Here is a 26,873-nt window from a genome sequence, read left to right as displayed (position 1 = left end):
GGGTAGGGAGAAGGAGGTTATAAAACAAACCAGTAGGAGGAGGGGGGCCCTGTGTGAGCAGGGACCAGGTGGTCCCAGACCTAGCAGCCTAAGAGGGGACGTGGCGGGGGTATTCACGGAGGGGAGAGAGCACGTCAGCCAGGCAGGGGCCCTGGAGCAGGTGGACAATGCAAGAGGCCAAGAGGGACAGCCCAAGAGCCCAGGAGCGGGGTGGCAGTGGCTTTGTGGGGTAGAGTCCACTTCGGCCACCGACAGCTTTCTGAATGCTGCGTGGGCACTGAGGGACTTTGGCAGAAGGATAGGTCACTGCCAGAGGAGAAGGGTCTGCACCCAGAGTGTAGAAACACACACAGAGGCACCCCACCTGGAGCACCTCAGAGGCCCCCCCACCCCCGACCCCTCTCCAGCCCAAGGCACAGCACCCCCCAGGCTTCATTCATCACGAGCAGGTTTTCTTCCATCAGAACCTTGTTTCTGCCAGGGAAAGGGCTGGCTGCGAAGCGCTGGCAGGACAGGGTGCAAGGAACGGGGCTCGGAGCTCCGTGGGGTCGGTTTGGTCCAGCAGTCAGGCTCCCAGCAGTTGAGATGGGGGCTTTCGTTTTTATTTCAGGGTGAGCTCTGCGGGCTTGAACCTGCTGGCGAATCTTCCTCTGGAGGCTCTCAAAAGCACCTCCTCTCCCTTGTGCCCAGAACATCTGTTTGGATCTGCAATCTGGGCCCGAGGAAGCAGCACGGGCCCACTGCTGGAGGCCACGGTGGGTGAGCAGAATCTGAAGTCATTTTCTGGGTCAGGCAGGTGCTTCCTTTGGCTCTAGGGCTTGACTGTTCAGATGTTTGTTTTAAAATTTTAATTAATAGACTTTTTTTTTTTTCCTGTTTTTGGCCACACCCGTACCCTCAGCATATGTAAGTTCCTGAGCCAAGGGATCGAATCTGAGCCACATCTGCCACCGACGCCATCGGCAGCAATGCCAGATCTTAACCCACTGCACCACAGCAGGAACTCCTTACTAAACTATTTTTGAGAGCAATTTAAGGTTCACAGCAAAATTGAGCAGAAAATAGAATTCCCATAGAGACTCGCCCCAACCCCAGCCCACGGCCTCCCACACTCTCAACACCGCACACCGTGGGACATTTGTTACAACTGGCGAATCTACATCAACGCACCGTTACCCACCCAGAGCTCACCATTCGCCTTAGGGTTCACTCTGTTGTTCATTCTGTGGCTTTGGACAAATCCAGGTTGTCCATCATCATAGTATCATACAGAATAGTTTTGTTTGTTTGTTTGTTTGTTGTCTTTTTAGGGCCACACCTGCAACATATGGAAGTTCCCAGGCTAGAGGTTCAATTGGACCTGTAGCTGCCAGCCTACACCACAGCCACTGCAACTCGGGAACTGAACTGGGTCTGCAACCTACACCATAGCTCACAGCAACACCAGATCCTTAACCCACTGAGTGAGGCCAGAGATCAAACCCACATCCTCATGGATACTAGTTGGGTTCATTAACCACTGAGCCACATGGGAACACTTCATGCAGAATTTTCATTGCCATAAAAATCCTCTGTGCTTCAGCCACTGATTTTTTTTTTTTTTACTATCTCCATTGTTTCTCCTTTCCCAAAAAGTCGTATATTTGGAATCATACAGGAGGTGGCCTTTACAAATTGACTTCTTTCACTTAATAATAAACTTTTAAAGTTCCTTCGAGTCTTTTCTTTTTTTTTTTTTTTTTTGGCCACACCACAGCACAGGGAATTCCCGGGCCAGAGATCAGATCCGAGCCACAACTCTGACTTAGCTGCAGCTACTGCAATGCTGGATTCTAAACCCACTGTGTCAGGCTGGGGATAGAACCTGCATCCTAGTGCTCCCAAGATGCCACTGATCCCATTGTGCCATAGAGGGAACTCCCTTTTCATGGTTTGATAGCTCATTTCTTTTGACCACTGGGTAATATTGCACTGCATGGATGTGTCGCAGCTTATCCGTTCAACAACCAAAGACCAGCTTGATTGCCTCCAAGTCTTAGCAAAATTATGAATAAAACTGCTGAAACCTCCATGTGCAGGTTTTTGGGTGGACACCGTTTTTGTTTCCAGATGCTTTTATTTTTACTTTTTGTGGCCTTTCAGCTTGAAGTAGTTTTTGTGGATGAGAAAACCGTGCTGACAAATGTTTACCCCTGGATGTAGGCTCCCCTAAATCCAGGATGGGGCATGGGCTTGGGGCTCCAGGCCACTAAGCCACCCAGGTCGAGGCCACTAATGCCATCAGAAGGATGTGCTGGGGCCTCTGGGGTGAGAACCAGTGCACGGATTCTGGAGGCAAAGAACCAGTTTCCCGCCCTCTCCTCCGACCGTCGTGTGTCATTGGACAAGGAACGCTGTCCCCATGAGCTTCAATTTCCTCCTCTAAAAAGAGGGTCAGCAAGGTTGACCAAGGTGCCATCAAATTCCCTTAGCACAGTTCGGGCCCAGAACAGGTGCTGGATGAAGGGTCTGAGGAATGGTGCATGACCAACCATCAAAGGACAACTGATCTGACAAGCCCCCGACTCAGCTGCCCGATCTTAACAGAACATTCTCTCCACCCCCCATCCACTTCGATCTACTCGGCTTAATACAGGAGTGCGGCTCAGGCTCTTTCAGAGCCACTCCACTTTTCCCAATTTCAGTCATCTTAGGTCAGTGCAGTTCATTTACGAGGGAAAGGACAAGAATGAGAAGCCAGAAAACTGCTAAAAATGTTGAAGATTCTTTTCTTTTCGTGCCTGCAGCATATGGAGATACCCAGACTAGGGATCGAATCGGAGTTGTAGCTGCCGGCCTCACCGCAGCCACAGCAACGCCAGATCTGAGCTGATTCTGCAACCTACACCTCAGCTCACGGCAAGGCGGGATCCTCAACCCGCTGAGCGAGGCCAGGGATTGAACCAGCCTCCTCATGCATACTAGTCTGGTTCTTAACCCACTGAGCCACAACGGGAACTCCAAAAAATGTTGAGGAGTCTTGATTGTCGGGATTTCTGGTGAAGTTTGTGGTCGACGTAGTGACGTCTTGCTCTTCCTTCCTGGAGGTGTCTAGGACGTGGTCTTGGGCTCCGCATCGGTACAGGGCCTTTGATGATGAAGCACCGTGCTTACTTATCCTGGGTGTCGTTTCTGACTTTATGTTCCAGCTCTAATGACCCATCAGAAGTCAGCACAACGGAAAAACACTAAGCCGATGAGCAGGTAGGAGTTAATGCCTGGAAATCTGTAAATAAATATGAGGCAGGTGGCAAAGCCTCCTTGCCTGCCCACTTGTATCTCTCACAAGTGTCCTATGTTAATAAATCTATTTCTTGCCTAAAAAATAAAATAAAAAATAAAAAAATACATGTGAGGCAGGCATGCTTCAGGCTCTCTCTTACTGCCCACAGCATTTACGCCCTTTCTGCCGGGTCGGTGGGGGGGTTGCGGGGGAAGGAGTTCGAACTTTCCAGTTTTGCAAAGTCATTCTCACAAAACAACCACTAAGCTCCTTACTGCTTCAGAGATGGGCCAAGTGAAAGTTATACCACACTGGAAACGTGGGTCTTCCCAGGTTACACATGTCCCTGGGCAGCCTCAGCCAAGGGGGATGACAGCCTAGCGGGAGGAGAGAGGGCTTGAAGCCAGACACCTAGGTTCCAACGCATCAGCTTTGCCTTCCTTCTTGCTGGGTGACGTCAGCCGGTTACTTAACTGCTCTGGGCCTCCCTGTCCTCATCAGTAAAGTGGGGGATGCTCCAGGGGTGGTGACAAGGAGAAGATGAGGAGAAAGAGGGTCCGGCAATTCATGTACCAACGTTCAACTGACCCAGTGAAGCACACTGAACAGAAAACTATTTCCATAAAGAGTCTGAGCCAATTTCATTTGAATTTTTTTTAACAATTACGCATGTGTTCGTGTTAATTTCATTTGCTGTCTGCTGATTCTTGGCAGGCACCTCACTGAGGCAATCACCTTTTAAAGGTCTAAATAAAACATCTGCCTAATGGCAGGAAAGCCTCCGTTTTCTGTATGCTCCACCCTCATTCTGATGGAAGCACCCAGAGGACCAGGGCCTCTGGGCGGGAGCTGGCAGGGACGGCTGATCAGCCCAGTTGGGCCCCAGAAGCAGAGCACAGATGGAGTGCAAAACCAGGCCCAGGGACCCGCCAAGGCCATGGTGCTTCTTTTTTTTTTTTTTTTTTTTTTTTTTTTTTTTTTTTTTTTTGCTTTTTAGAGCTGCACTCGTGGCATGTAGAGGTTCCCAGACTCGGGGTCTCATCAGAGCTACAGCTGCCAGCCTTCGCCAGAGCCACAGCAACGCAGGATCCGAACAGCCTCTGCGACCTACACACAGCTCACGGCAACGCTGGATCCTTGACCCACTGTGCGAGGCTGGGGATCGAACCCGCAACCTCATGGTTCCTAGTTGGATTCACTTCTGCTGCACCACGATGGGAACTCCGGCCATGGTACTTCTGATGTGTGCTTTCAACACATGGGCATTATTCGATTCTAGAAGTGGCCCTGTGCTTGGCAGCAGATTGCTTCCGGTGAGCTGTAGCTGAGGGCATCCTGAGATGGGGGAGAGGGGAACATTCTCAGAAGTGCAACCAACAACACTTGTTTCAAAACAGGGATGGCTCTCTAAGCCAGCATCCTGAGGGTTCTCTCAGATCCAGGTGGCACACAGTCGCATCTCAGGAGCCAATTCTGGTGACAGTTCTTTGGAACGGCATGGGGTCCCTGCAGGAGAGTGGGGCAGTGGCATGTGGCTGGAAGATGGCCCGGGGAGAGAGCTGCAGGAGGCACCAGGCAGGCAGGCAGTGGGGAGAGGAGGCTATGACCCAGAGGAGCAGGGCAGCACGGCTGAGAGGGCAGCGGTGACAGCAGGCACCCGCTGCAGCCCGCCTGTCAGTGACAGCCTCAGAATGGCTGGGAGTGGAGGCCCAGACCTCAGTTCTTTCTCTTTTGGCCGCACCTGAGGCAGGTGGAATTTCCCAGGCTGGGGATTGAACCCTCGCCACAGCAGTAATCAGAGCCACAGCAGTGACCAGGCTGGACCCTTAACCCATGGAGCCACCAAGGAGCTCCCAGTTCTCTGTCAAAACACCTTTGCACTGAGTCTTACATTGTGCTGGGCCCGGAGCTCCAGGCAGTCCTTGCCGATTGATCAGTGTTGGCAGGACACAGTAGCAATCTATTTGGCATCCTGGCACAAAGCTACTCTGGTGCTGTTATGCCCCAAACATGTCATGACCTCACCCATAACCACCTTCAGAGAAGGCAGCTTTCACAGGAACCTGGAAGCTGAACTGGCCCATTTGCCCAGACACAGGCTCCCATCCGTACAACCTCGGGGCCCTGGCTCCAACTTCAGTGTCGTTTACCTAAATGGGTCCAGCCCTCTTGGCGGCCAATCGGAGCACTCCATCCAAGTCTCAGGCCTGACTAAAGCGTTAACCAGGTGGAGACAAGCCAGGAGTCAGTTCTCATAAACACACACTGCCAGGAGTTCCTGGCGTGGCGCAGCGGAAAAAAATCCAACTAGTATCCATGAGGACGCAGGTTCAATTCCTGGCTTCTCTTGGTGGGTTAAGGATCTGGTGTTGCCGTGTGCTGTGGTGCAGACGCAGCTCGGATCCCATGTGGCTGTGGCTGTGGCTGTGGCATAGGCCAGCAGCTGTACTTCCTACTCGACCCCTAGCCTGGGAACTTCCACAGGCCACATGGGTGCAGCCCTTAAAAAAAAAAAATTAACCCCCCCCAAAAAAAAACACTGCCCTTCACCATGCCCATTTGCATTCTTTGCATTCTTGCAAATTTGCAACTGGAGAAATAAAGCCAGAAAAGAGCAGAATATTGTAGAGAGCTGCCAGCACGACACCTACTGAGCTGCGCCCAGAAGGCAGAGCAAAGGGTCCCCTCCATTCCGTGCTCAGAGCCTCTCCTGGCCAGAGCATCGCTTGAGACATCTCAGGGCCTCGGCATGGTCAGGAGATGCAAGCGTGCTGGCGAAACACAGCCCCAGGACTGGCAGTGTCCCTCAGAGTTTCACAAAAGCTGGAAGCAGCAGACTGGAGCCAAGGGAGCCGAGACTGTAAGACTGGGTGAGCAGAGAGGGCTTTGCGGGAAGCAGAGAAGAGGCGCAGCCACTGATCCACCAGCTGGAGGGGCTGTGGAGGGATCCGAAAAGGCCAGGAGAAGCCACAAACTGACCAGGGGGTTAAGTCCGCAGGCCCCCAGGATCACCTTCTCGCAGTGGAGATGAACCCAGGTGAGACAGAGATGGAGGGACCAGCAGCCTTGGTCCTAAGAAGGTACAGAGGAGTCGATGGCACTGTACCAAAGCCCTCGCCTCAGAAGCCTGGGCTTAAATCCTAGCTCACTTATTAGCTCTGTTACTTGAGCAAGATGCCTAATCTCTGAGTGGCCACTTCTTCAACCTGTCAAAGGGGTAAACGTTGCGGCCACCCCAGGGCTTATCGGAGAACTGAACTGCCAGCTAATAAAAGTAAGAAGCTCAGCACACAGCAAACACCCAGCAGATGTCAGCTACTGCGTCACTGAGGACCAGAAGAGTGGCGGGCTAATGACAACCAAAACAGTAACAGCTGTATTAACTTAGTGGCACATGCCATCGGGATTAACCTTCCAACCCAGTGCAAGGGGACATTATTATCATTCTGCAATATACACAAGAGGAAACTGAGGCTCAAAAATAGTTAACATATATGTTGCTAGTATTTATTGAGTGCTCACCATATGCCATGTATTAGCTCATTTAATCCCCACAACAGTCATGAGAAGTAGGTACTGTTATCTCCATATTAGAGATGGGAAAGAGGCACAGAGTGGTTAAGTAACTATTTAAAGGTCACACAGGAGTTCCCATTGTGGCTCAGCAGTAACAAATGCAACTAGCATCCATGAGGATATAGGTTCGATCCCTGGCCTCATTCAGGGGGTTAAGGATCTGGCATTGACATAAGCTGTGGTATAGGTTGCAGACGTGGCTCAGATCCTGCCTTGCTGTGGGCAGAGGTGAAAAAGCAAATAATAGAATAATAATAACAATAATAATAAAGTTCGCACAGCCAGTAAGACGCAGACAGTAGTGAACCCAGGTCCACCTAGCCCTCAAATCCATGCTCTTTTTTTTCTTTTCTTTTTTTTTTTTTTTTTTTTTTTTTTTTGTGTGTGTGTGTGTGTGTGTGTGTGTTTTTAGGGCTGCACCCACAGCATATGGAGGTTCCCAGACTAGGGGTCAAATAGGAGCTGTAGCCACCAGCCTACGCCACAGCCACAGCAATGTGGGATCTGCGACCTACACCACAGCTCATGGCAACGCCAGAACCTTAACCCACTGAACGAGGCCAGGGATTGAACCTGCATCCTCATGGATGCTGGTAGGTTTGTTAACCACTGAGCCACGTCGGGAACTCCAAGCCACGCACTTTCAAGTCAGCTCAGCTTCCCAGGGTTTCTTCCTGTTTGCTTTTTACTTTTTAGGGCCATACCTGCAGCATACGGAAGTTCCCAGGCTAGGTCCCATTAGAGCTACAGCTGCCAGCCTATACTACAGCCGTAGCAATGCCAGATCCAAGCTGTCTGTGACCTACACCACAGCTCATGGCAACACTGGATCCTTAACCCACTGAGTGAGGCCAAGGATCGAACCTCATCCTCATGCATACTAGTTTTGTTTGCTACCACTGAGCACAACAGGAACTGCAGCCTCCCAGGTTTTAAGGCTCATTCCCGTTGCAAAGACCTCTGTCATGGCCCAAAGCAGGAAGAAGAAACATCTGTCCTGAGAGGTCCTGTGAAAGCTTAAAGGATGCATGGGGGTGCTGGGTAAGCAGCCCCCCCAGCCCCCGGCACCCCAGCCCCAGGACACAGGTTCCCACAGGTTAGTGCAGCTATATCCACACATTGTACCAAACTGTCCTCTCCGCAGCCCTGTGTGTCGCCACATATGCAGGGAAAACTTCGACCCCACCCAGCCCTGGGGGATGTTGCTGAGTGTTTATAGAGAACTCAGGCCTGTCTGTCACCAGGCTGACTCCTTCCAGAGGAACCACCTGTGATCTCCTGAGCAGAGGACAGGTGGTGGCAAGATGGGCTGGGGCCGGGCTGGCTCTGCCCTCAGTGCCACCCAGCACATCCTCCCCGCTGGGACAGCGCCTCAGCCCCGGGGACCACCAAAGGGGCAGGTCCCTGGGTGAAACATCTCAGGACGAAGCCTTGAAGCCGAGCGCCACTCTGAGTCACCACCTTTAAAGAGGAGGGAGGGGACGCAAAACCCAGGCCAGGAGAGAAAGCATTGCTGGCTCCTTCCTGACTCTACAAGGTCATCGAAGCCGAGAGCAAAGAAAGGGACGTGCCGGCTTCAACAGAACCCGAGCTGCCCAGCTGCCGAGGATACTGAGAACTGGCTACTGGCGAGGGCTTGGCCTTGCTGCTCCTCCGTCTCCCTTAGGCCTTTGGCTCTCCCCAGCCTCCCCAGTTTCGGGCTGACCTTTGACATCTAGCGGTGGAGGAAGGATGAATGAAGCTCTTGGTCTGCAGAACTGACTCTATATCCTGTCCAGGGCCCCCGTTTTGACTGCTGACACTGAGAAAGCCCTCAGCCTCCTCCGCGCTGTGCGCTCCCCCACAAACCCTGGACCTGTGCAAACTCCAAGTTAAAAGTGCTGCAAACATCTTCTTGGGTCCAGCTTCCCAAACTCCTAGATTTCAGGGAGCTAGAGAGGCCCACAGCTATTTAAGATTCTAACCCTTCAAGGACACATCCAGAGGAGCCCTGCTTCAACTCCCCCAAGGCTTAAGGTCTAGTTCTAATTCAGACCCCAAGACAACCAGAATCGGCTTCGGCCTGTACTTGAAGACTTAGGACTGTTTGGGGCTCACGTCCTGGTCTCCTGAACCATCTTTCTCAACCAAAACTCTGAGGTCCTGCTCTGCACTCACCCCTGCACACTTAGCCCAGTGCCTTGCCTGGCCCAGAGCCAAGGTCCAGAAAATCTTTGCTGATTGCATGATACGTGGGGGTCTCTTTAGTTTGAAAAGCTCCAGTTTCCAGTGCAAGTGTGCTCAAGGCCTGTTTCATGAAGCTGGGGGCGGACCAGCACAGTGCTCCCAGGCCTGTCGAATCCCCGGGAGGACTCTGAAAGAACAGGTGGGATCCAAGCTCCACCCGCGTGGACCATATGGTTTAATGAGGAGCCCACCGGCACTATAATCAATTCCAAGATACTGCAACCGGCTGTTCCCGGGAAAGAAGGACACCAGAGAGAAAAGTATGAAGAAGTATTTTAATAGCTCAAACTCCAAGTCATGGTGCTCCCCAGTCCTGAAGAGGTTCCTAAAAGAGGCAACCTTGGCCATCTTGGGAGCCAGCGTTCGCCCTCCCTTGGGTCTCGGCATCGCCCTCCTCTGGGTGCGGACTCGAAGGAAAGCATAAGCACGCCTGGTACCATTCTGGCTCCCACGGGACCTTCCTCTTATCTATGCTTTACAGCAACAGCCTTAGCTGGACTAGGATGATGACTCAGTTAAAGGAGGAGACAGACGTCGACTGTCCGAGCCGGAACAGTCCAAGCTGGCGGGAGAAAGCACACTGCATACATAGGATACAGAAGGGCGGGCTCTGCCTGCGCATCTACAACCTTACACTCGCTTTGCCTGCGGACTATCGAGAAGGAGTCGATCGGCCAGAGGGTTTGTGCTGAACAAGCAACAAGGCGGTCCAAAGTCTTGCGCTTCCGGAGCCACCAGCCCAGAGGCATCACGCATCGTCCCCTGGAGAGTCTCTGAGAGAAACATGAAGTCCAGCTCATGCCTCTGCCTACGGGTCGATTTCTTCGGGAATCACGGTGACCATGACATCTTCGTTGCCCCTGCGGACCACCATGTTCAGGGTGCTTTCCTTCTTAATGACGTCGCTGACGTCGTTGGCGGAGACCACCGACTGGCCGTTGATGCTGATGATGACATCATTTTCCTTGAGCCCACCGCTGCAACACAAAGGGAAAGGCAGTTGTCAGGGTCCCAGGCCTCCCGCGCTAACTGCCCTGAAAAGTGATCAACGTCCCACTGACAGAGGCACAGTTTAGAACCTAAAAGCCCAGAGCAAACAGGGTGGGGTGGTGGTTATCTTATGTGAGAATGGCTTGAACCACCAATGGGTTGCCTTATTTCCCTTTGAGGTGTTTTGGGGGGTTTTTATGGGGAGGGGCCGCACCCACAGCATATAGAGGTTCCCAGGCAAGGGGGAGAATCGGCGGGGTAGTGGTTGGACTACGCCACAGCCACAGCCACAGCCACGCCAGATCCAAGCTGCATCTGCAACCTACACCACAGCTCACGGCAATGCCGGATCCTCAACCCACTGAGCAAGGCCAGGGATCGAACCTGCATCCTCATGGATACTAGTGAGATTCGTTTCCACTGCGCCACGATGGGAACTCCTTCCTTTTGAGGTTTTTAGGCCAAACCATCAACCGCAGAAAAGCCTACAAGCACTTGCATAATCTTATCACAGACTGACCCTGAAGGGCATGAGAATGTAACATCCACCATCTACCATGACCTTGGCCAAACTGCTTGTGAGGAGTGTCACAACTCAGAGAGCAGCTCCTACAAGGATGGCTGATGGGTCTACCGTGAGACCCTTGCTTTGCGGCATTTTGCTGTAACTTTAGCTCTTCTGTGTGACACTGTCCAATAAGCTGTTATTGTCTTGAATGGTTTACCCCGGGGGCTGGCAAACCTGTTCTATAAATGGCCAGATAGGAAATATTTTAGGCTTTTGCAGGCCAGATGGTCTCGGTCACAACAACCCAACTCTGCCACTGCAGTTCAGAAGTCACCATGGACAACATGTCATCGACTGGGCATGGCCTTGGTCCAGTAAAATTTCATTTATGTAACACTGAAACTTGAATTTCATATCGTTTTCACATGTTCTAAGACACTGTTCTTTTTAAAACTTTTTCAATCATTTAGAAATGCAAAATCAATCCTTAGCCCAAAAGTAGACAGCAGGGTAGATTTGGCCCCCAGGAAACAGTTTGCTGGCCCTTCTCTGGTCTAGCACTTCTCTCTGGATATTTGTTGATAAAGGTAACAAACCCTAATTGTTAATTGTACTACTTTTTTCTTCCTTCCTTTCTGTCTGTCTGTCTTCCTTCCTTCCTTCCACTTCCCCATGGCATTTGGAGTTCCCAGGTCAGGGATCAAGCTGGAGCTGTGACCTACACCACAGCTTCAGCAACACTGGATCCATAACCCACGGCACCAGACCAGGGATTGAACCCATGTCCCTGCCACTGCAGAGACACCACTGATCCCACTGTGCCACAGCAGGAACTCCTGGGCTGCTTCTTTTATTTTACTTTGATGTTCCCTAGGTTATTTTTCTAGAGATGTGGACAAGTATGGCCTGAGCAATAACAACATAATTAGATGCGGCTTCAGGATGAGATGTATCCAGCAGCCCAGAATGGGACCGTTGCCCAAGGTCTCAGGGACAATGCTCCTTAAACCCTCTTTCCCCAACCAGACCTGTCCTAGAGACTCGCAAGTCTAATATTGCTCTGTCCATCTGATACCCCTCCGGAAGAGGACTTTTGAAGACAGGAACCACCCTTTTGCTGATGAGTCCTGAGCTGAACCAGGTGGGAAGATCTGATTGGCAGGACTGGTTAAGGATGTCTGACCATTTTGTCAAGGGGCCCTCACCATCACCTGAGCTGATGTGAAAACAACAGCCCCTGCCTCCCCACCCTGCTACCTCCAGGAAACACAAGGATATTAGGAAATAATTTTAACTCACGCTTCTGCAGGGGTATCAGGAATTACTTCAATGATATACGCTCCTGAAATCACATCTGGGAAGTCTCGGTGGCGATCCTTCAGCTCTTTGGCTTTGCTGCTCGGGAGAAAGAGCACCCGTGTTAACACTGCTGCTGAGACGGGGCACCTAGCTCGTTTCTCCTCCTGCCCCTGATTCTAACACCAAACTCCTCCAGGGTTTCGATCCTTCTTGAAATTGCCTGCTCACTAGAGTGAAAGATTGTATAAGAGCAAGGGAAGTGTTTTATCCTTATTATTATTTAATTGGTAGTAGCTCCCACTTAAGAGATCAGGACAATACAGCAATGGGTCTCTTTGGGAGGCCCAGCTCTGTCACTTTTTTTTTTTTTTTTTCGGTCTTTTTGCTGTTTCTTGGGCCACTCCCGCGGCATATGAGGTTCCCAGGGCTAGGGGTCGAATTGGAGCTGTAGCCGCCAGACTACCCCAGAGCCACAGCAACACAGGATCCGAGCCACGTCTGCAACCTACACCACAGCTCACAGCAACGCCGGATCCTTAACCCGCTGAGCAAGGCCAGGGATCGAACCCGCAACCTCATGGTTCCTAGTTGGATTCATTAACCACTGAACCACGATGGGAACTCCTGTCACTTTTTTTTTAATGACCGTACCCAGAGCATATGGAAGTTCCTGGGCCAGGGAGTCTGCCGTTTTTTAACTGTAAGACCTTAGGCAGTTGCTAAACTTCTCTGTGCCTTAGTTTTCTCACCTGTGAAACCAGGGATAATGACACGGGATGGTTGTCCTGAGGATCAAGATGAGGTCATCTAGGTAGAGCACCTGACCCAGTGCCCAGCACTGAGCAAGCAGGTGATAAGTAGCAGGTAGCATCACTGTGGGCAGTGACCACGGCCACCACCCTTCATCCAAGCGCTGACATGTATTAAATCACTCAGTGCTCCCTCCGCACCAACATGCCTGCACTGTTAGCCTCATCCTGGCCAGGAGGGAACTGAGGCCCTTGGGGGTCATGTCACCTCAAGGTCACAAGCCAGGAGGTAGCAGAGCTGGGATGAAAACCCAGGAAGCTGGACCCCAGGGCCTATCTCCCTTCACCACGCCTCCACCTCTCAGAGGTTCAAGCGAGACTAATTATTAGAGACATGCAAAGCAAAACTGCAATTGCAGCAACATAGATTGCAATCTCATAACTGTCAGAATGGGCATCATTAATAAGTCTACAAATAAGAAATGCTGGAGAGGGTGTAGAGAAAAGGGAACCCTCCTACACTGTTGGTGAGAATTAAATTGGTACAACCACTATGGAAAGCAATGTGGAGGTACCTCAGAAAACTAAATACGGAACTACCATATGATCCAGCAGTCCCACTGCTGGGCATATATCCAGACAAAACTTTCATTCAAAAAGATACATGCACCCCGATGTTCACTGAAGCACTATTCACAAGAGGCACATGGAAACAACCTAAATGTTCATTGACAGATGAATGGATTAAGGTGTCGTACGTATACACAACGGAATACTACTCAGCCATAAAAAAGAACAAAATAAAACCATTTGCAGCAACATGGATACAACTAGAGATTCTCATACTAAGTGAAGTAAGTCAGAAAAAGACAAATACCATGGATATCACTTATATCTGGAATATAATATATGGCACAAATAAATCTATCTACAGAAAAGAAACAAACTCATGGACTTGGAGAACAGACTTGTGGTTGCCAAGGGGACAGGGAGGAAGTAGGAGGTACTGGAAGTTTGGGGTTAGTAGATGCAAACTATTGCATTTGGAATGGGTGGGCAATGAGATCCTGCTCTATAGCACAGGGAGCAATAGCCAATCACTTGTGATGGAATGTGATGGAAGATAATGTGAGAAAAAAGAATGTATATATATGTATAACTGGGTCCTTTTACTGTAAGCAGAAATTCACAGAACATTGTAAATTGGAAAAAAAAAAAAAAAAACACATTTCAGTTTTGGCAAACCAGCTAAGAAAGGCACCACTATTCATTAATATGTGTCTACACTAGAGTCATCTGTTCACCATTAATTGATAGCTAATTACCCAGGATAATCAATATGTTAATTAATATGTTAACATGTGTATTAATATGTTGATATCTGTATTAATATGTTGATATCTGCATTAATATGTTAATATCTGTATTAATATGTTAATATCTGTATTAATATTTTCTGCTCTTTGCCCACTTTACCCACAGCAGTTTCAACCAGGCCCTTAGGTACCCAGACGCCTACAATTATACCAGATTTTTTTCATCGAGGTTAAAAACACCAGTAAGTTATGAGCCTGGCAGCCACATACCACGACTTCCAGCAGCTCGGGAAAACAAGCCCATCAGTCATGCTGGCCTGGCTGGCATGCCAGGAGCCCCAGCCCACAGGCGGCAGAGCTAAGGCAAGGCAGCGCTCTGGGTGGGGGAAGGTGCGTGGGGCCCTCCTGGAATGCGGGTTTCAACAGAGCAAGTGGTGAAAAGAAGACATGAGGGAGAGAGCAACACCCCTGCTCCTGGACCTGTCTTCAAAGAAGAGCAGAACCTTCCAGAAGGAAGAACCTGCTCAGAGCCCCCAAACAAACATGAAGGATAAAACAAGAGGCCAAGGCTAACAGGCCCTCCCCTCCTTCCTAGCGCTACCTAACTTTAAGCAGAAACCGAGCTGTCTTGAGCCAGAGTAAGGCTTCCCTTTCAGAGGTGCCCGTAGATCAGGGGGTTTTGGTAGTTTGTTTGTTTCTTTTTATTCTATTTTTTAAGCTTTATTGAAGCACAGTTGATTTACAAGGTTGTGACAATTTCTGCTGTACAACAGTGATTCAGTTATACATATAAACACATCCATCTTCTTTCAGATTCTTTGCCCATATAGATTACCACAGAATGCTGGGTAGAGTTGTCTGTGCTATTCAGGTTTTATCTTATTTATTTATTTACTTGCTTTTTAGGGATTAGTAGATGCAAACTATTGCATTTGGAATAAGGAGGTTCCCAGGCTAGGGGGCCAATTGGAGCTACAGCTGCCGGCCTACACCACAGCCACAGCAACGCAGGATCCTTAACCCATTGAGTTGGGCCAGGGATCGAACCCGTGTCCTCGTGGATGCTAGTCGGGCTTGTCGCCCACTGAGCCGCAACGGGAACTCCTCATCAGGTTTGTTTTAGACTTAAGGACCCAGACATACACGGATGTCCTGTACGCACCTGGACGTGAGTGACATCATTCGGATGCCAATATACTTCTTCTTGGTGATGGCTTTGCCTGGTGTGACAACAGAAGGATAACAGAAGGTCAGCCCCGTTGGTGGCTGTATCGGGGACACCAGGAGCCATGGGTTCAATCCCCTAGTTTTAGCGTAAACTCAGGGCCAGAGGAGGATGTACTCTGGTTGTGGTTCAAAACTGACTGGGGCCCCCATCTGCCCCCTCCCTCCTCCAGCTAGAAGCTAAACATCCCACCTGCAAGGGACCCTGTTGAGCCTTAAACCCCCAGCCTGACCTTGAGGTGATGGGTCAATAAACATTTGTGGAATGAATGAGCTTGCTGAATCTCAGTTTTTTCATCAGTAAAATGGGATATAATTCCCAGATACTCAGGCAAAGGAATTAAATGAGAGAATGAAAAAATGGAGTGAAATGCTGTACAGAAGTCACCTAGGATCGTGCCTGGTACGTATGAGATGTTCACGATCAGAGGCCAAGAAAGACTCAGACATCCACACCCTCGTAGCAGGGGCTGAACCGCATGCATTCCTCAACATGCAGGGCTGTGTTTTCCCTGCCCCGCGTCCCCAAGGGGCAGCCAAGCCCCAAGCCTAAATCTCCCAACAGCTCCCTGGGTCTTGCTTTACCCTTGGCTTGTCGGTCGTGGGATTCCGTTAGGAACTTTTTAATCTTGTCGGATGGAATTGCAAAGGAGATTCCAGCTGTCACTTTCAGAGTATTAATGCCTATCACTTCACCGTCCTGAAAAGCAAGATGGAGACAGCTTACTGAATCCGTGAAGCTTCCCCAAAAGAGAATGGAGAATGTGCATGGGAATGAAGCCTTGGAGCTTCTTCAGAGAATGAGTGGGGTCGGGGGGGAAGCTGGAGAGAGGGGGTTCCTGGGTCACAGAGAGAGAGGCCTCACCTGCGAAGCAAAGCCGAGCTCAGCAGAAAGAATGGACACCCTCTCCAGACTCGGATCTCAGCACAGCATCAGATAGACAGTGTGTGTGCATGTGTGTGTGTGTGTGTGTGTGTGTGCGCGCACCTGTGCGTATGGCCAAGCCAATGGCATATGGAAATTCCCAGGCCAGGGATTGGACCCGCACCACTGCAGTGACCCAGGCCACTGCAGTGACAATGCCAGATCCTTAACCTGCTGTGCCACAAGGGACTCCCAGGTAGTTTTTGGTTTTGTCATTTTTTTCTTTTTACAGCTGCACCTGTGGCACATGGAGGGTCCCAGGCCAGGGGTCCGATCAGAGCTGCAGCTGTCGGCCTATATCACAGCCATGGCAACACAGGATCCAAGCCATGAGCTGTGTCTGCAACCCACACTGCAGCTTGCGGCAACACCGGATCCTTAACCCACCGAGTGAGGTCAGGGATCGAATCCACATCCTCATGGACACTATGTCAGGTTCTAAAGCCACTGAGCCATGACGGGAATGCCCCAGACAGTTTTAAAATGCACCTTTGCTCTTGGACAGGGAATATGTTTCCAAAAACCCCAAAGTCCTTGAGGTGCTTGTCCACACCCTTCTGCTTCTCCTGTTTCCAAGGATCTTAGGATTCCTCTGCTGATGCTGGGAGGAAAACGACCTGAGCACTTGGACTCGCTTGTCACCAGGGAAAAAAAGTCTCATCTCCGAGCAGCCTCAGGGCCACTGCAGGGGGCTAAGTGGGGGCAGAGGGCCCACGACGGCATCTCATTTCCTCTGCTGGTCACAGATGAGCTTTATATCACAGGGAAGCCTGTCTACAGGGCGTGCTTGATTCAAGATAGATTCACAGTTTGAGAAGAGGCCACACCATAGGAAATAATCCCAGGCCGCCTCATGCCACCCAACCATTACTCTGCACACTATTTTTTTTTTCTGCCTTTTTTTTTTTTTAGGGCCGCACCTGCAGCATATGGAAGTTCCCAGGCTAGGGGTTGAATTGGAGCTGCAGCTGCCGGTCTATAGCATATCGACAGCAATGAGGGATCCAAGTCTCATTCTCGACCTATACCACAGCTCACAGCAACGCCAAATCCCTGACCCATTAAGCAAGGCCATGGATCGAACCCGCATCTTCATGGATACTAGTCAGATTCATTTTCTCTGCGCCACAATGGGAGCTCCCTCTTCTGCATACTATGTTAAAGGACTGTTGCATTTGGGGTTAGAAGGGAAAACTGCCAGGAGAGAATAAGTCACTCCTTGCACACTTCCCACAGCACCAAGAATTCAGCTCTGACTCCGAGGGATCCTGGGCTTTGCTAAACACGGCCCCCATTTCATCATCTGTAAATGACAGGGTAGCTGACCCTGGCCTGCCCCTGGCTCTCACAGTCTGATTTTGAGGAGGAAATTTTTTTTTTTTTAAAGTTTACAGAATACTGAGCATGTAATTCAGGATCTTTCTCTTTATTTTTATTTCGGGGGTGGGGGGGACGCAGCTGCAGCACAGAATCCAAGCTGCATCTGCAAGCTACGCTGTAGCTTGAATCAACACGGGATCCTTACCTCACTGAGCAAGGCCAGGGATCGTACCCATATCCTCGTGGATCCTAGTGGGTTTGTTACCACTGAGCCACAACGGGAACTCCCTGACCGTCTGATTCGAAGGCTTCCCTTTTTATGCTCACGTATTCAAATATAAACTTAGCTGTCATCTCTGAGAGGGGTAACTCCTCGCCCCAGCCAGGTCTTAGGGGAGGGCCTGTGGCCAAGACAAAGACTGTGGATGAGCCAAGCCAGCTCCTTGGCGGCCTGGGGACAGGCCAGAACTGCTGACACCTTCGAAATAAAGACCTGCTCCTTTCGCTGCTCCTGGACTGGACCTGAATTCCAATGCATTTACTCCCAACTCTCAAACACAGACATGTCGGCTGGCGTGACATTTCCAACCCAAGCTCCAGCCTGCCTTACTCTTTCCAGAAAAGATAAGAAGGGTGATTTGCAACGTACAGCACAGTCACAGATTTCACTTTAAAAGGATTCGATAAGGTGCTTTGGCAAGTTCCTGTCTGAAAAGAAACCAAAAGGGCAGGGGGGAGAAAAAGCATGTATATAGAGATTTAAAAGGTCTTACCAGGTTTACTAATGGGCCTCCGGAATTTCCATACTGAAATTAAGCAGAAATTATAAGGTTATGCGTTTATGTCATTACATGGTCCAATCTACTTCCTTGCCTGGCGGGTCCTGAGTGCAAGTTCTTTCCTGAGATTTGTTCCTGTCAACCTAATATTTTGCTGCACAAAAAGGACCCTAACAATGTTCAGATTTTTTTTTTTTTTTTGGTCTTTTTAGGGCTGCACCCACGGCATATAGAGGTTCCCAGGCTAGGGGTCAAATTGGAGCTGCAGCCGGTGCCCTAAGCCAGAGCCACAGCAATACTGGACCCTTTACCCACTGAGCGAGGCCAGGGATTGAACCTGCGTCCTCATGGATACTAGTCAGATTCACCTCCACTGAGCCATGATGGGAACTCCAATATTCAGAAATTTTTAGATGTGCCCTTAATGGGATCGCTCCCTAACTTTGCTCTGAAGCCCAGAGGCCAGCTCTGAACCCCCTAAAACAACCACCACATCTTCTTTCTCTTGGCAACAGGCTGGCTGCCCATCTGCGCCAGGATCACAGCATTTTAAATCCACAACATACCCCCAACCTCTGTGACCCCAACTTTGCTGCTGGGGCTGGAAACCCACATCGTGTGTGCTGTTTCCATGACTTCACACCAGATCACGAGAGAAAGTTTGGGAATAAAACCGAGCAGAGCCAGCAAGTGCACAAAACACGCTGTGCTGCTTCTTTATGACACAGATGTGGGGGAAATGCTTTCTCGAGACGTCAATCCTATGGGGACACAGCTGAAGTGGAAAAATGTGACTTGAAAAAGATTCCATGGATGAGACTGTGTGGGATAAACCCTGACCTCATTAGACACTGAATGGCAGGGGCGGGGGGCTGCTGCACAGACTGCTCCCCAAGGCCGTGCAGATGCCTCTGGGGGCTAGAGACCCTGTGCCAGGGTGAGCGACCCTCTGGCCACAAGCTGCACAAACGGCTCCAGCAAGGGGCAGCTGAGCATTGAGGGGGAGGATAGAGAACGCCTCCAGGCTGCAGACTTGGGCAAATCTCAAGGGGCTGTCACAGGAGTCCCTGGAGATGGCTGGCAGGCTGAGACCGGCCCTCTGCATCGTCTGCTTTACAAGTTCAGAGGGAACCCCCTGGAAGCCACCTCCCTGACCCCGGGATGCTGACCCAACCCCTGGTTCCTCAGTCCAGCCTGGCTTTCCAAAATCTCCCCCCGACCCCCTCGGACCCCAGCAGGGGCAGCAGACGGGCTCACGTTGATGATGGCGTCTGTCTGGATATAGTCCATGTCCGAGTTCCGCAGCCCCAGCTCTTTGCCGCCGCGCTGGGTGGTGCTGACGATGCCGGTGGTGACTGTGTTTTGAAGGGAAAACGGGCTTCCGATGGCGACCACGAACTCCCCCGGCCGCAGCTCGGAGGAGCGGCCAAGCAGTAGCACGGGCAGCTTTCCCTGGAAACACAAGGTTGGCGTTGCCACGTTTGGGGAAGTCAGCAGAAGGAATTGACGCAGTGATGGCGAGGATGCCAAGCAGCGGGGGCCACTCATGTTCACCAGGTCGTTCAGGAAACCGAGTCAGGCCGAGCATCCCTTCCCGCCAAGGAGGGACGTCCCTCCTGCCCGAGATAACCCAGGCGGCGTAAGCCGTTGCGGGTCAAGGGAGCACGGAAGCCGCCGGCCAGGGAGGATGTGGGAAGGAAAGCGGAGGCCAACTTGGGGTCTCAGCACATCTCGAAGCTCTCAGCCCTGAATTACTCTAAAGCCTTGAGACCAGGAGACCCAGGGGGACAGATTTAGAGGGGGGGGCAAGCCTGACGGCAGTGGTCTCAAAGAGATAAGCTGCAGGCAAGGATCCCGAGCTCACACCCCCCTGGGTGGAGGGGAAAGAGGGGCTCTGCCCCCACCAGGGTCAGCAGTCCCCCCACCCCCCCGGCCCAGCCCAGGAGAATCGGGAGCTTTGCAGGTTTGAAGCTGCCCTGACTCAGTTCTGTGCGTCTCTGCTATGCCCATGCAGTCCTAGGGCAGGGGCATGGATGGGGTTCAGGGCCACAAGGCATCCAGGACCCCGAGATGCCAAGACCCAGATGCCCCAAGACCCAAGAGGTGGCTCTCTCCTTGCCTGGAAAGGTCTTCCATCAACCACCTCTGCCCCCGGGGCCAGAGCCGCTGGTTCACCCAGCAAGGCCTGACTCAGCCCAGGGCCCTGGGAAGGCTGGGCAGAGTCAGGAGCCCCAGACCACTCTTCAAACCAAGACTGGACAAATTAAAGCCAGCTCGCGTCACCAGGGCTGAGGAGAGCTGGGCTTCCGTACGGGAAGGCTCTCGGCTCGCCTCCCTCCCTTCCTCCCCGGAGCCAAGCCTGCCTCCACGTTCCTTTCGCCTTTGTTTCCTGAGTCAAAACGAGCAGCTGCTTCAGACAGTGTGGACCAGCCTGGAAGGCCAAGACCTAGCCCAGGTTTCGTGCTAATTGCAGTGGCAGAGGACTCGTGTTTGCCCACCTCGAAAAAGAAGGAAAGGGGAAAGGGGCCGGGGGTTACTTGAGCATCTCCTGCGCCAGGGATGGAGCAGACACCAGCTGATGAGATGGAGGGATCACTGTGCCCACTGAACAGATGAAGAAACTGAGGTTCAAGCAACGGGGTGACCTGCCGCCACCAGGGATTTAAACCGGCAACCTCGAACCCAGACTCTCCACCACTACAAGGTACCGAGCCACAAAGTCCCCCTCTGACCCCAAATCAGAAAGACACCAATCAGGTACTTGCTGGGTGAGAAAACTCATGGAAGAAGAAGGGATCTGAAGAAAGCCTCAAAGACATGAAACTTGAAGGGGTCGCGATGGGAGAAGTGCCCCTTGGGTCATGATACTGAGAGGCCTAGGCAGCTCCACGGTCAAGAGCACAGACCTGGGGCCAGGCGACCTGATTAGATCTGGTCTGAGCTCAGCCTCTCTAGTCCTCAGTGTTCGCATTTGAAAGACAGGCATAACGTAGCACACTTATCTCATTGGTTTGTAGTGAAAATGAAATGACTTAAGATCTAAACTGCTCTTTTCGAGTTCCCGTCATGGCGCTGCAGAAACGAATCTGACTGGGAACCATGAGGTTGCAGGTTCAATCCCTGGCCTCACTCAGAGGGTTAAGGATCCAGCATTGCCATGAGCTGTGGTGTAGGTCACAGACGTGGCTAGGATCTGGCGTGGCTGTGGCTGTGGTGTAGTCCGCAGCTACAGCTCTGATTAGACCCCCAGCCTGGGAACCTCCATGTGCTACAGGTGCAGCCCTAAAAAAAAAAAAGACAAAAAGTTAAACTGCTCTTTGGTGCCTGGCTCGGTTGAGCATCACACGAGTGGGAGCTGTAGGCATCCGACGTGTCAGTTAGTGTTATTAATCCTGGGGTCTGTGCACACTCAGCGGGGGAAACCCCACCAACTGAACTCCCACCAAGTAGTCGTGTCACCCAGCCCTCCTCCCAGGAGAAGGCTGGTGGCGCAGGTCTGCCGTGACAGTGAGCCTTTGCCCTTGGGGATGCCAGAGGCTGGAGGGCATGGTACAGCTCTGGGGGTGGGGGCAGGCCTGTAGTCCCCACTCCCGGAGCTCATCCAGAAGCACGCCAGTGAGCTCAGCATGGCCTGTTTACCCTGGGCCGGCGCCAGCCACCCCTGCCAGGAATGACTTCATCCAACAGCCACAGCGGGTGGGTGGGCAGGAGTCAGGGCTGGTGACGTGTGCAGGGCCACCCCGGGGGAGGCCTGTCAGGGACACTGCCATTCGTTCAGGGCCCAGGAACGGCTTTCAGGGCTGGGCTGGAGGGCTGAGCAAGGAGAAAGAGCGGTGAAGGCTCTTGGGCTGGGTCCGCCACGCTGCCCAAGATTACAGCTGCTTCTCACCAACTTCAAGGCAGAGGTCAAGTTCAAACACAGAAAGGTGGGCCCAGCCCACCTCAGCTCAGCCCCGAGCTGGGCACCACATCAGAAGGTTACGTGGCAGGACGCAGCGTGGGGGTCTTAATTAGCACTGACTCATCCTGCCACCCGCCCCAACCCGGGTCTCAGGGTTTTAGAAGGCAGAGGGGCCTAAAAATGGCACTCCCTGAGCGCTTCTCTCTTCCAAGTCTGAGCTCAGAACCGAGGCAACCACTCTTGGTCAAATATCTCACAGATTCTGAGAATGATCCTAAAACGCAGTAAGCCCCTTACCTACCAAGGGGGATTCTTAGAAGATGAAGCTTGAATTGCTGTGAAAGGAATGACCTTCGACCTCCCAGGTAACAAAGCACTTTCATGACCACCCAGACCGTTGGGGCACATTTCCGCCCATTTTACAGATGTAGAAACTGAGACTCAGAGGGGCAGTGACTCCTCATGGCTCCTGAGCAGCCTGGCTTAACAAGAGGAGAGGCTTCCCACCTCTCTGACCGGCGCTCCTTGGGTTAACCTCAAATTGTCATTGTAAGCAGGAATCTTTGCAAGGGAAGGGACCTGGGGCAGAGAGATGTGGGCCAGGCCAGATTTATGGGCCTTCATGGGGTCAATATGCCTTTGGCCCCTGCTCCCCACAGGTGCCGGGCAGCCCCACCGGCTTCAAGGTCTCCTGTCTGTTCCAGATACAATCGGGGCTCACTCTCAGCCTCCCTCCTCACCTTGGGCCGGTCTGCTCGGCGCAGCTTTACCTCTGCTGGCCAAATTCCTACTCGGTAATTGAGCATTTTATTCCATAGCTGTCTAGACACACGCTCCATGGGGGGACCTGGGGGAGATGAAATGCAGATACGGCTGGAAGCGCCAAGGCACGCCTCAGCCTTGACCTGCGGATGGGAACACCGGGGCCGCCGGTTCCTGGTTTAACCCCATGCTGCTGTCCGCAGGCTGGTTTCCGAGTCGCCCACATCAAAGCCAGCTCCTGGCTCCTGGCTGCAGACGCTCTGTCTGAGCCTCCCTCTGAAGCAGCCCCGGCCACAGGCCATCCTGCAGAGGCCAGCCCCTCTCCTAACAGCCACTTGTCACATCTCACCATCTCACCGGAGCCTCCCAGCACGCCTAGCACTACAAGCGCAGACATCCACCCCTCCCTCGGCCGATGGGGGGGGTGAGACGGGGAAAGGGGAGAAGAGGGGTGGCAGCTCCCTTTCCTGGCATCGATTCCCAACCCCTGGGGGAGGGGAGAGGTAAATGCAATTCAGGGACCTGCAAACAGCGAGGGGAGAGCACTTCTGGCAAAAACTCCACCCAGAGGCTGTGGGTCAGAGCTGAGAAGGCGCCTCAGGTCCCACCAGGAGAGCCTGTATGGAGCCGGCCTTGGCCCTGCGGTTCTGTGGCCCGTGGTGGGCCTCCATCGGAATCCACCAAAGCTTAGGAGCAAATTGTCCCTTTGACACTGGTGATGCACTTCCAGGACAAGGGGCATCCAAAGTGAGTCCATCACGCTGCTCGGTCTCAAGGTCACGCTCTTGCTCAAGAGACGGAAGGGTCCAGGAGACCAGAGGGAAGTCTAGGCTGAAACACACACCAGCCCCCGTCTGAAAGGGACACATTGTGCTAGATGCTGGCCTCACAGCACAGCCGACAAGAGGGACTGGAAAGGAACACACACGAGTTCCCGTCGTGGCGCAGCAGAAACGAATCGGACTAGGAACCATGAGGTTGCAGGTTCGATCCCTGACCTCGCCAGTGGGTTAACGATCCGGCGTTGCCGTGGTTGTGGTGTAGGTCAAAGACGCGGCTCGGATCTGGGGTTGCTGTGGCTGTGGTGTAGGCAGGCAGCTGTGGCTCTGATGAGACCCCTATCCTGGGAACCTCCATATGCCGTGGGTGTGGCCCTAAAAAGCAAAAAAAAAAAAAAAAAAAAAAAAAAAAAAAGAAAAGAAAAGAAAAAGGAAAGGAAAGGAAAGGAATACACAGAGCCTGACCCCCGGTCACTGGCCATGCCACCCAGGTTGACGGAGGGTGTCGGAAGACCTGCGTGTGACTCCAGACAGGCCGTGTCCATGTTAAATCACTAACTACCAGCCGTAGGCAGGATCCTAATTGTGCGGTAGACGTACTTCTGAAACCTGGAAGAGGCTGGTGCCCAGCGTGATCAAAGAAGGCTCTTCACATTCGTTTAGATTACACCAACCAACCAACCAGCGGCAGGCCTGGCAGCACCACTCCCATGAAACACTGTCTACAGGAAAAGAACTTTCTCAACAAGCATTCACTGCAGGCCTGGCACAGGAAACACAAAAGATCAATGAAAGCACCCGTGCCCTCTAGGCTTACTGCGGACGGGCGGGCTGCACACAGCCAGCTGGACGCACAGCAGTTAAAAGAGATAAAACCCATCTCCCTCCCAAAAAGCAGCTCAGCTTCAAATCTTCCATAAGGGTTACATATAGAGCAACACTAAAAATTATTTGGAATGGAGTTCCCGTCGTGGCTCAGCGGAAACAAATCTGACTAGTATTCATGAGGAAGCAGGTTCCATCCCTGGCCTCACTCAGTGAGTTAAGGATCCAGCGTTGCCATGAGCTGTGGTGTAGGTCACAGATACGGCTCGGATCCTGTGTTGCTGTGGCTGTGGCTGTGGCCGGCAGCTGTAGCTCTGATTCGACCCCTGGCCTGGGAACCTCCAAATCTTCAAATATGCCATGGGTGCGGCCCTAAAAAGACCGAAAAAGCAAAAAAAGATTTGGATGTACCAATTATGGCTTTTTTTTTTTTTTTTTTTTTTTCCCAGCTTCAGGTCACAGAAAACCCAACGCAAAATGGAGTAAACATGCACCTGTCTAGGGGCGGGTGGGGGCAGGGCTGATCACTTTAAGGACAGACAGTGTCAAGAAGGGCTCCTTCCTGCCTTCCATCTGATCAGCAGCAGCCTGTTCTCATGGTCACAAAGGGGCCACCTCCATTCCAGGCATGACAGAAAGATGTGACAATGTGGAACCAACAGGATCTTTCTCCCTCGTGTGTCTCTTCCAGAAGGGCCCAGCACATTCTTCCTCCTGGGTCCCGGCCACCATCTGGTCATAAGGTTACCCTCACCCCCCCTCTGGCGAGGGGATGGCGGCCTCAGCCCTCAGGAGGTGCCTGGGTTAGGAATGGGGTGGGGGCAGGAGCGGACCTAAGACAACCTCAGGGCTGTGCCAGACGGGAGGAGGTGGAGGGCTGCATGGGCCACCGTCAGAGGCCACCGAAGCTTAGGGGAAATGGCTCTTTGTACAGTGGCGAGCCTGACAGGTGTCTGCAGAGGCTACACACGCCTATTCCTTCCTGCAGGCTTTGGGGCGGGGCCGGGGGGGGCAGGGATGGGGTCAAGAGGAGGCGTCGGTGGGACTTCAAGGCCTCTCCAATGAGATCAACGCGAACAGCCTCTGGCCGTGATAAAAATGACCAGACTGTCATGGCCCCTTCTGTCCCACCGCGACTGCCGCAGAGTTCTCAGGCCTCCTGAGCACCCTGGCCTTCTCCTTCCTGCCTCTCACTAGGAAGGCCCATGGCCCGCTCCTCACCCCGCCCCTAGGGGGCAATATACACCCCAACCAACCAGCCAGTGTATCCCAGGCTTTAAGAACAGACGTGCCCGCGTGCTCGGGCTGGCCTGCCCTGGCTATTAGAAGGTCATCTGGCTGCACCAGCAGCATCATTCTCTCTCTCTTTTTTTTAACAGCATCTCTCTCTCTCTTGTAAAGTTGTATTGCAGCACAGTTAACTTACAAGGGTGTTGTCATTTCTGCTGCACAACAAAGTGACCCAGTTATACGTATACACACGTCCGTTCTCTCAGATTCTTTTCCCACATAGATGGTTAGAGAATACTGGGTAGAGGTCTCTGTGCTGTAACAGCAGGTCCCCTTGTCCAGTCGTTCCATACACCTCCGTGTACACATGCCAACCCCAAACCACCAGTCCGTCCCTCCCTCCCCCTCCCCACCTGTCCCCTTTGGTAACCATAAATTTTTCAAAGTCTGTGAGTCCGTTTCTGCTCTTCAAATAAGTTCATTTGAATCCACTTTTTTTGAGATCCCACATATAGGTGATATCACAGGATGTTTGTCTTTCATTGTCTAACTTCACTTAGTATGAGAGTTTCTAGGTCCATCCATGTTCCTGCAAATACCATTATTTCATTCTCTTTTTTTAGCTAAGTAACATTCCACTGTAAATATGTACCATATCTCCTTTATCCATTCCTCTGCGGCATTTAGGATGCTTCCACATCTTGGCTATTGTAAATAGTGCTGCAATGAACATTGGGGTGCATGTATCTTTTCAAATTATGGTTTTTGCTGGATAGATGCCCAGGGGTGGGATTGCTGGATCACATGGAAGTTCTAGTTTCAGTTTTTTGAGGAAGCTCCATACTGTTTTCCGTAATGGTTGCACCAATGTACATTCCCACCAACGGTGTAAGGTTCCCTTTTCTCCACACCCTCTCCAGCATTTATCATTTGTAAACTTTTGTTTGTGTCTGTTTGTTTTTAGGGCCACAACCACGGCATATGGAAGTTCCCAGGCCAGGGGTCGAATCAGAGCTGCAGCTGCCAGCTATACCACAGCCACAGCAATGTGGGATCCAAGCTGCATCTGTGACCTACACCATAGCTCATGGCAGTACCAGACCCGAGCCATGTCTGTGACCTATGCTACAGCTCACAGCAACACCGGATCCTTAACCCACTCAGAGGGGCCAGGAATTGAACCCGAGTAGTTGGGTTCATTA

At 51.8% G+C, this 26,873-nt stretch overlaps 1 protein-coding gene across 1 annotated transcript in view; it reads right to left on the bottom strand.

Annotated features, from left to right (window-relative positions):
* HTRA1 (HtrA serine peptidase 1) overlaps positions 9,328–26,873 on the bottom strand; it is a 60,547-nt gene continuing 43,001 nt past the window's right edge. Inside the window, 6 exon segments of the mRNA XM_003133208.4 lie at positions 9,328–10,041; positions 11,862–11,957; positions 15,089–15,146; positions 15,736–15,850; positions 18,169–18,201; positions 19,432–19,626. Of these exon segments, the coding sequence (XP_003133256.3) occupies positions 9,873–10,041; positions 11,862–11,957; positions 15,089–15,146; positions 15,736–15,850; positions 18,169–18,201; positions 19,432–19,626 (666 nt within the window). The 3' untranslated portion in view covers positions 9,328–9,872.

Source organism: Sus scrofa, chromosome 14 (assembly GCF_000003025.6).
Source record: "Sus scrofa isolate TJ Tabasco breed Duroc chromosome 14, Sscrofa11.1, whole genome shotgun sequence".
Classification (NCBI taxonomy): Eukaryota; Metazoa; Chordata; class Mammalia; order Artiodactyla; family Suidae; genus Sus; species Sus scrofa.
Note: the sequence above shows the minus strand (reverse complement) of the source record. Positions and strands in the feature narration are given on the sequence as shown.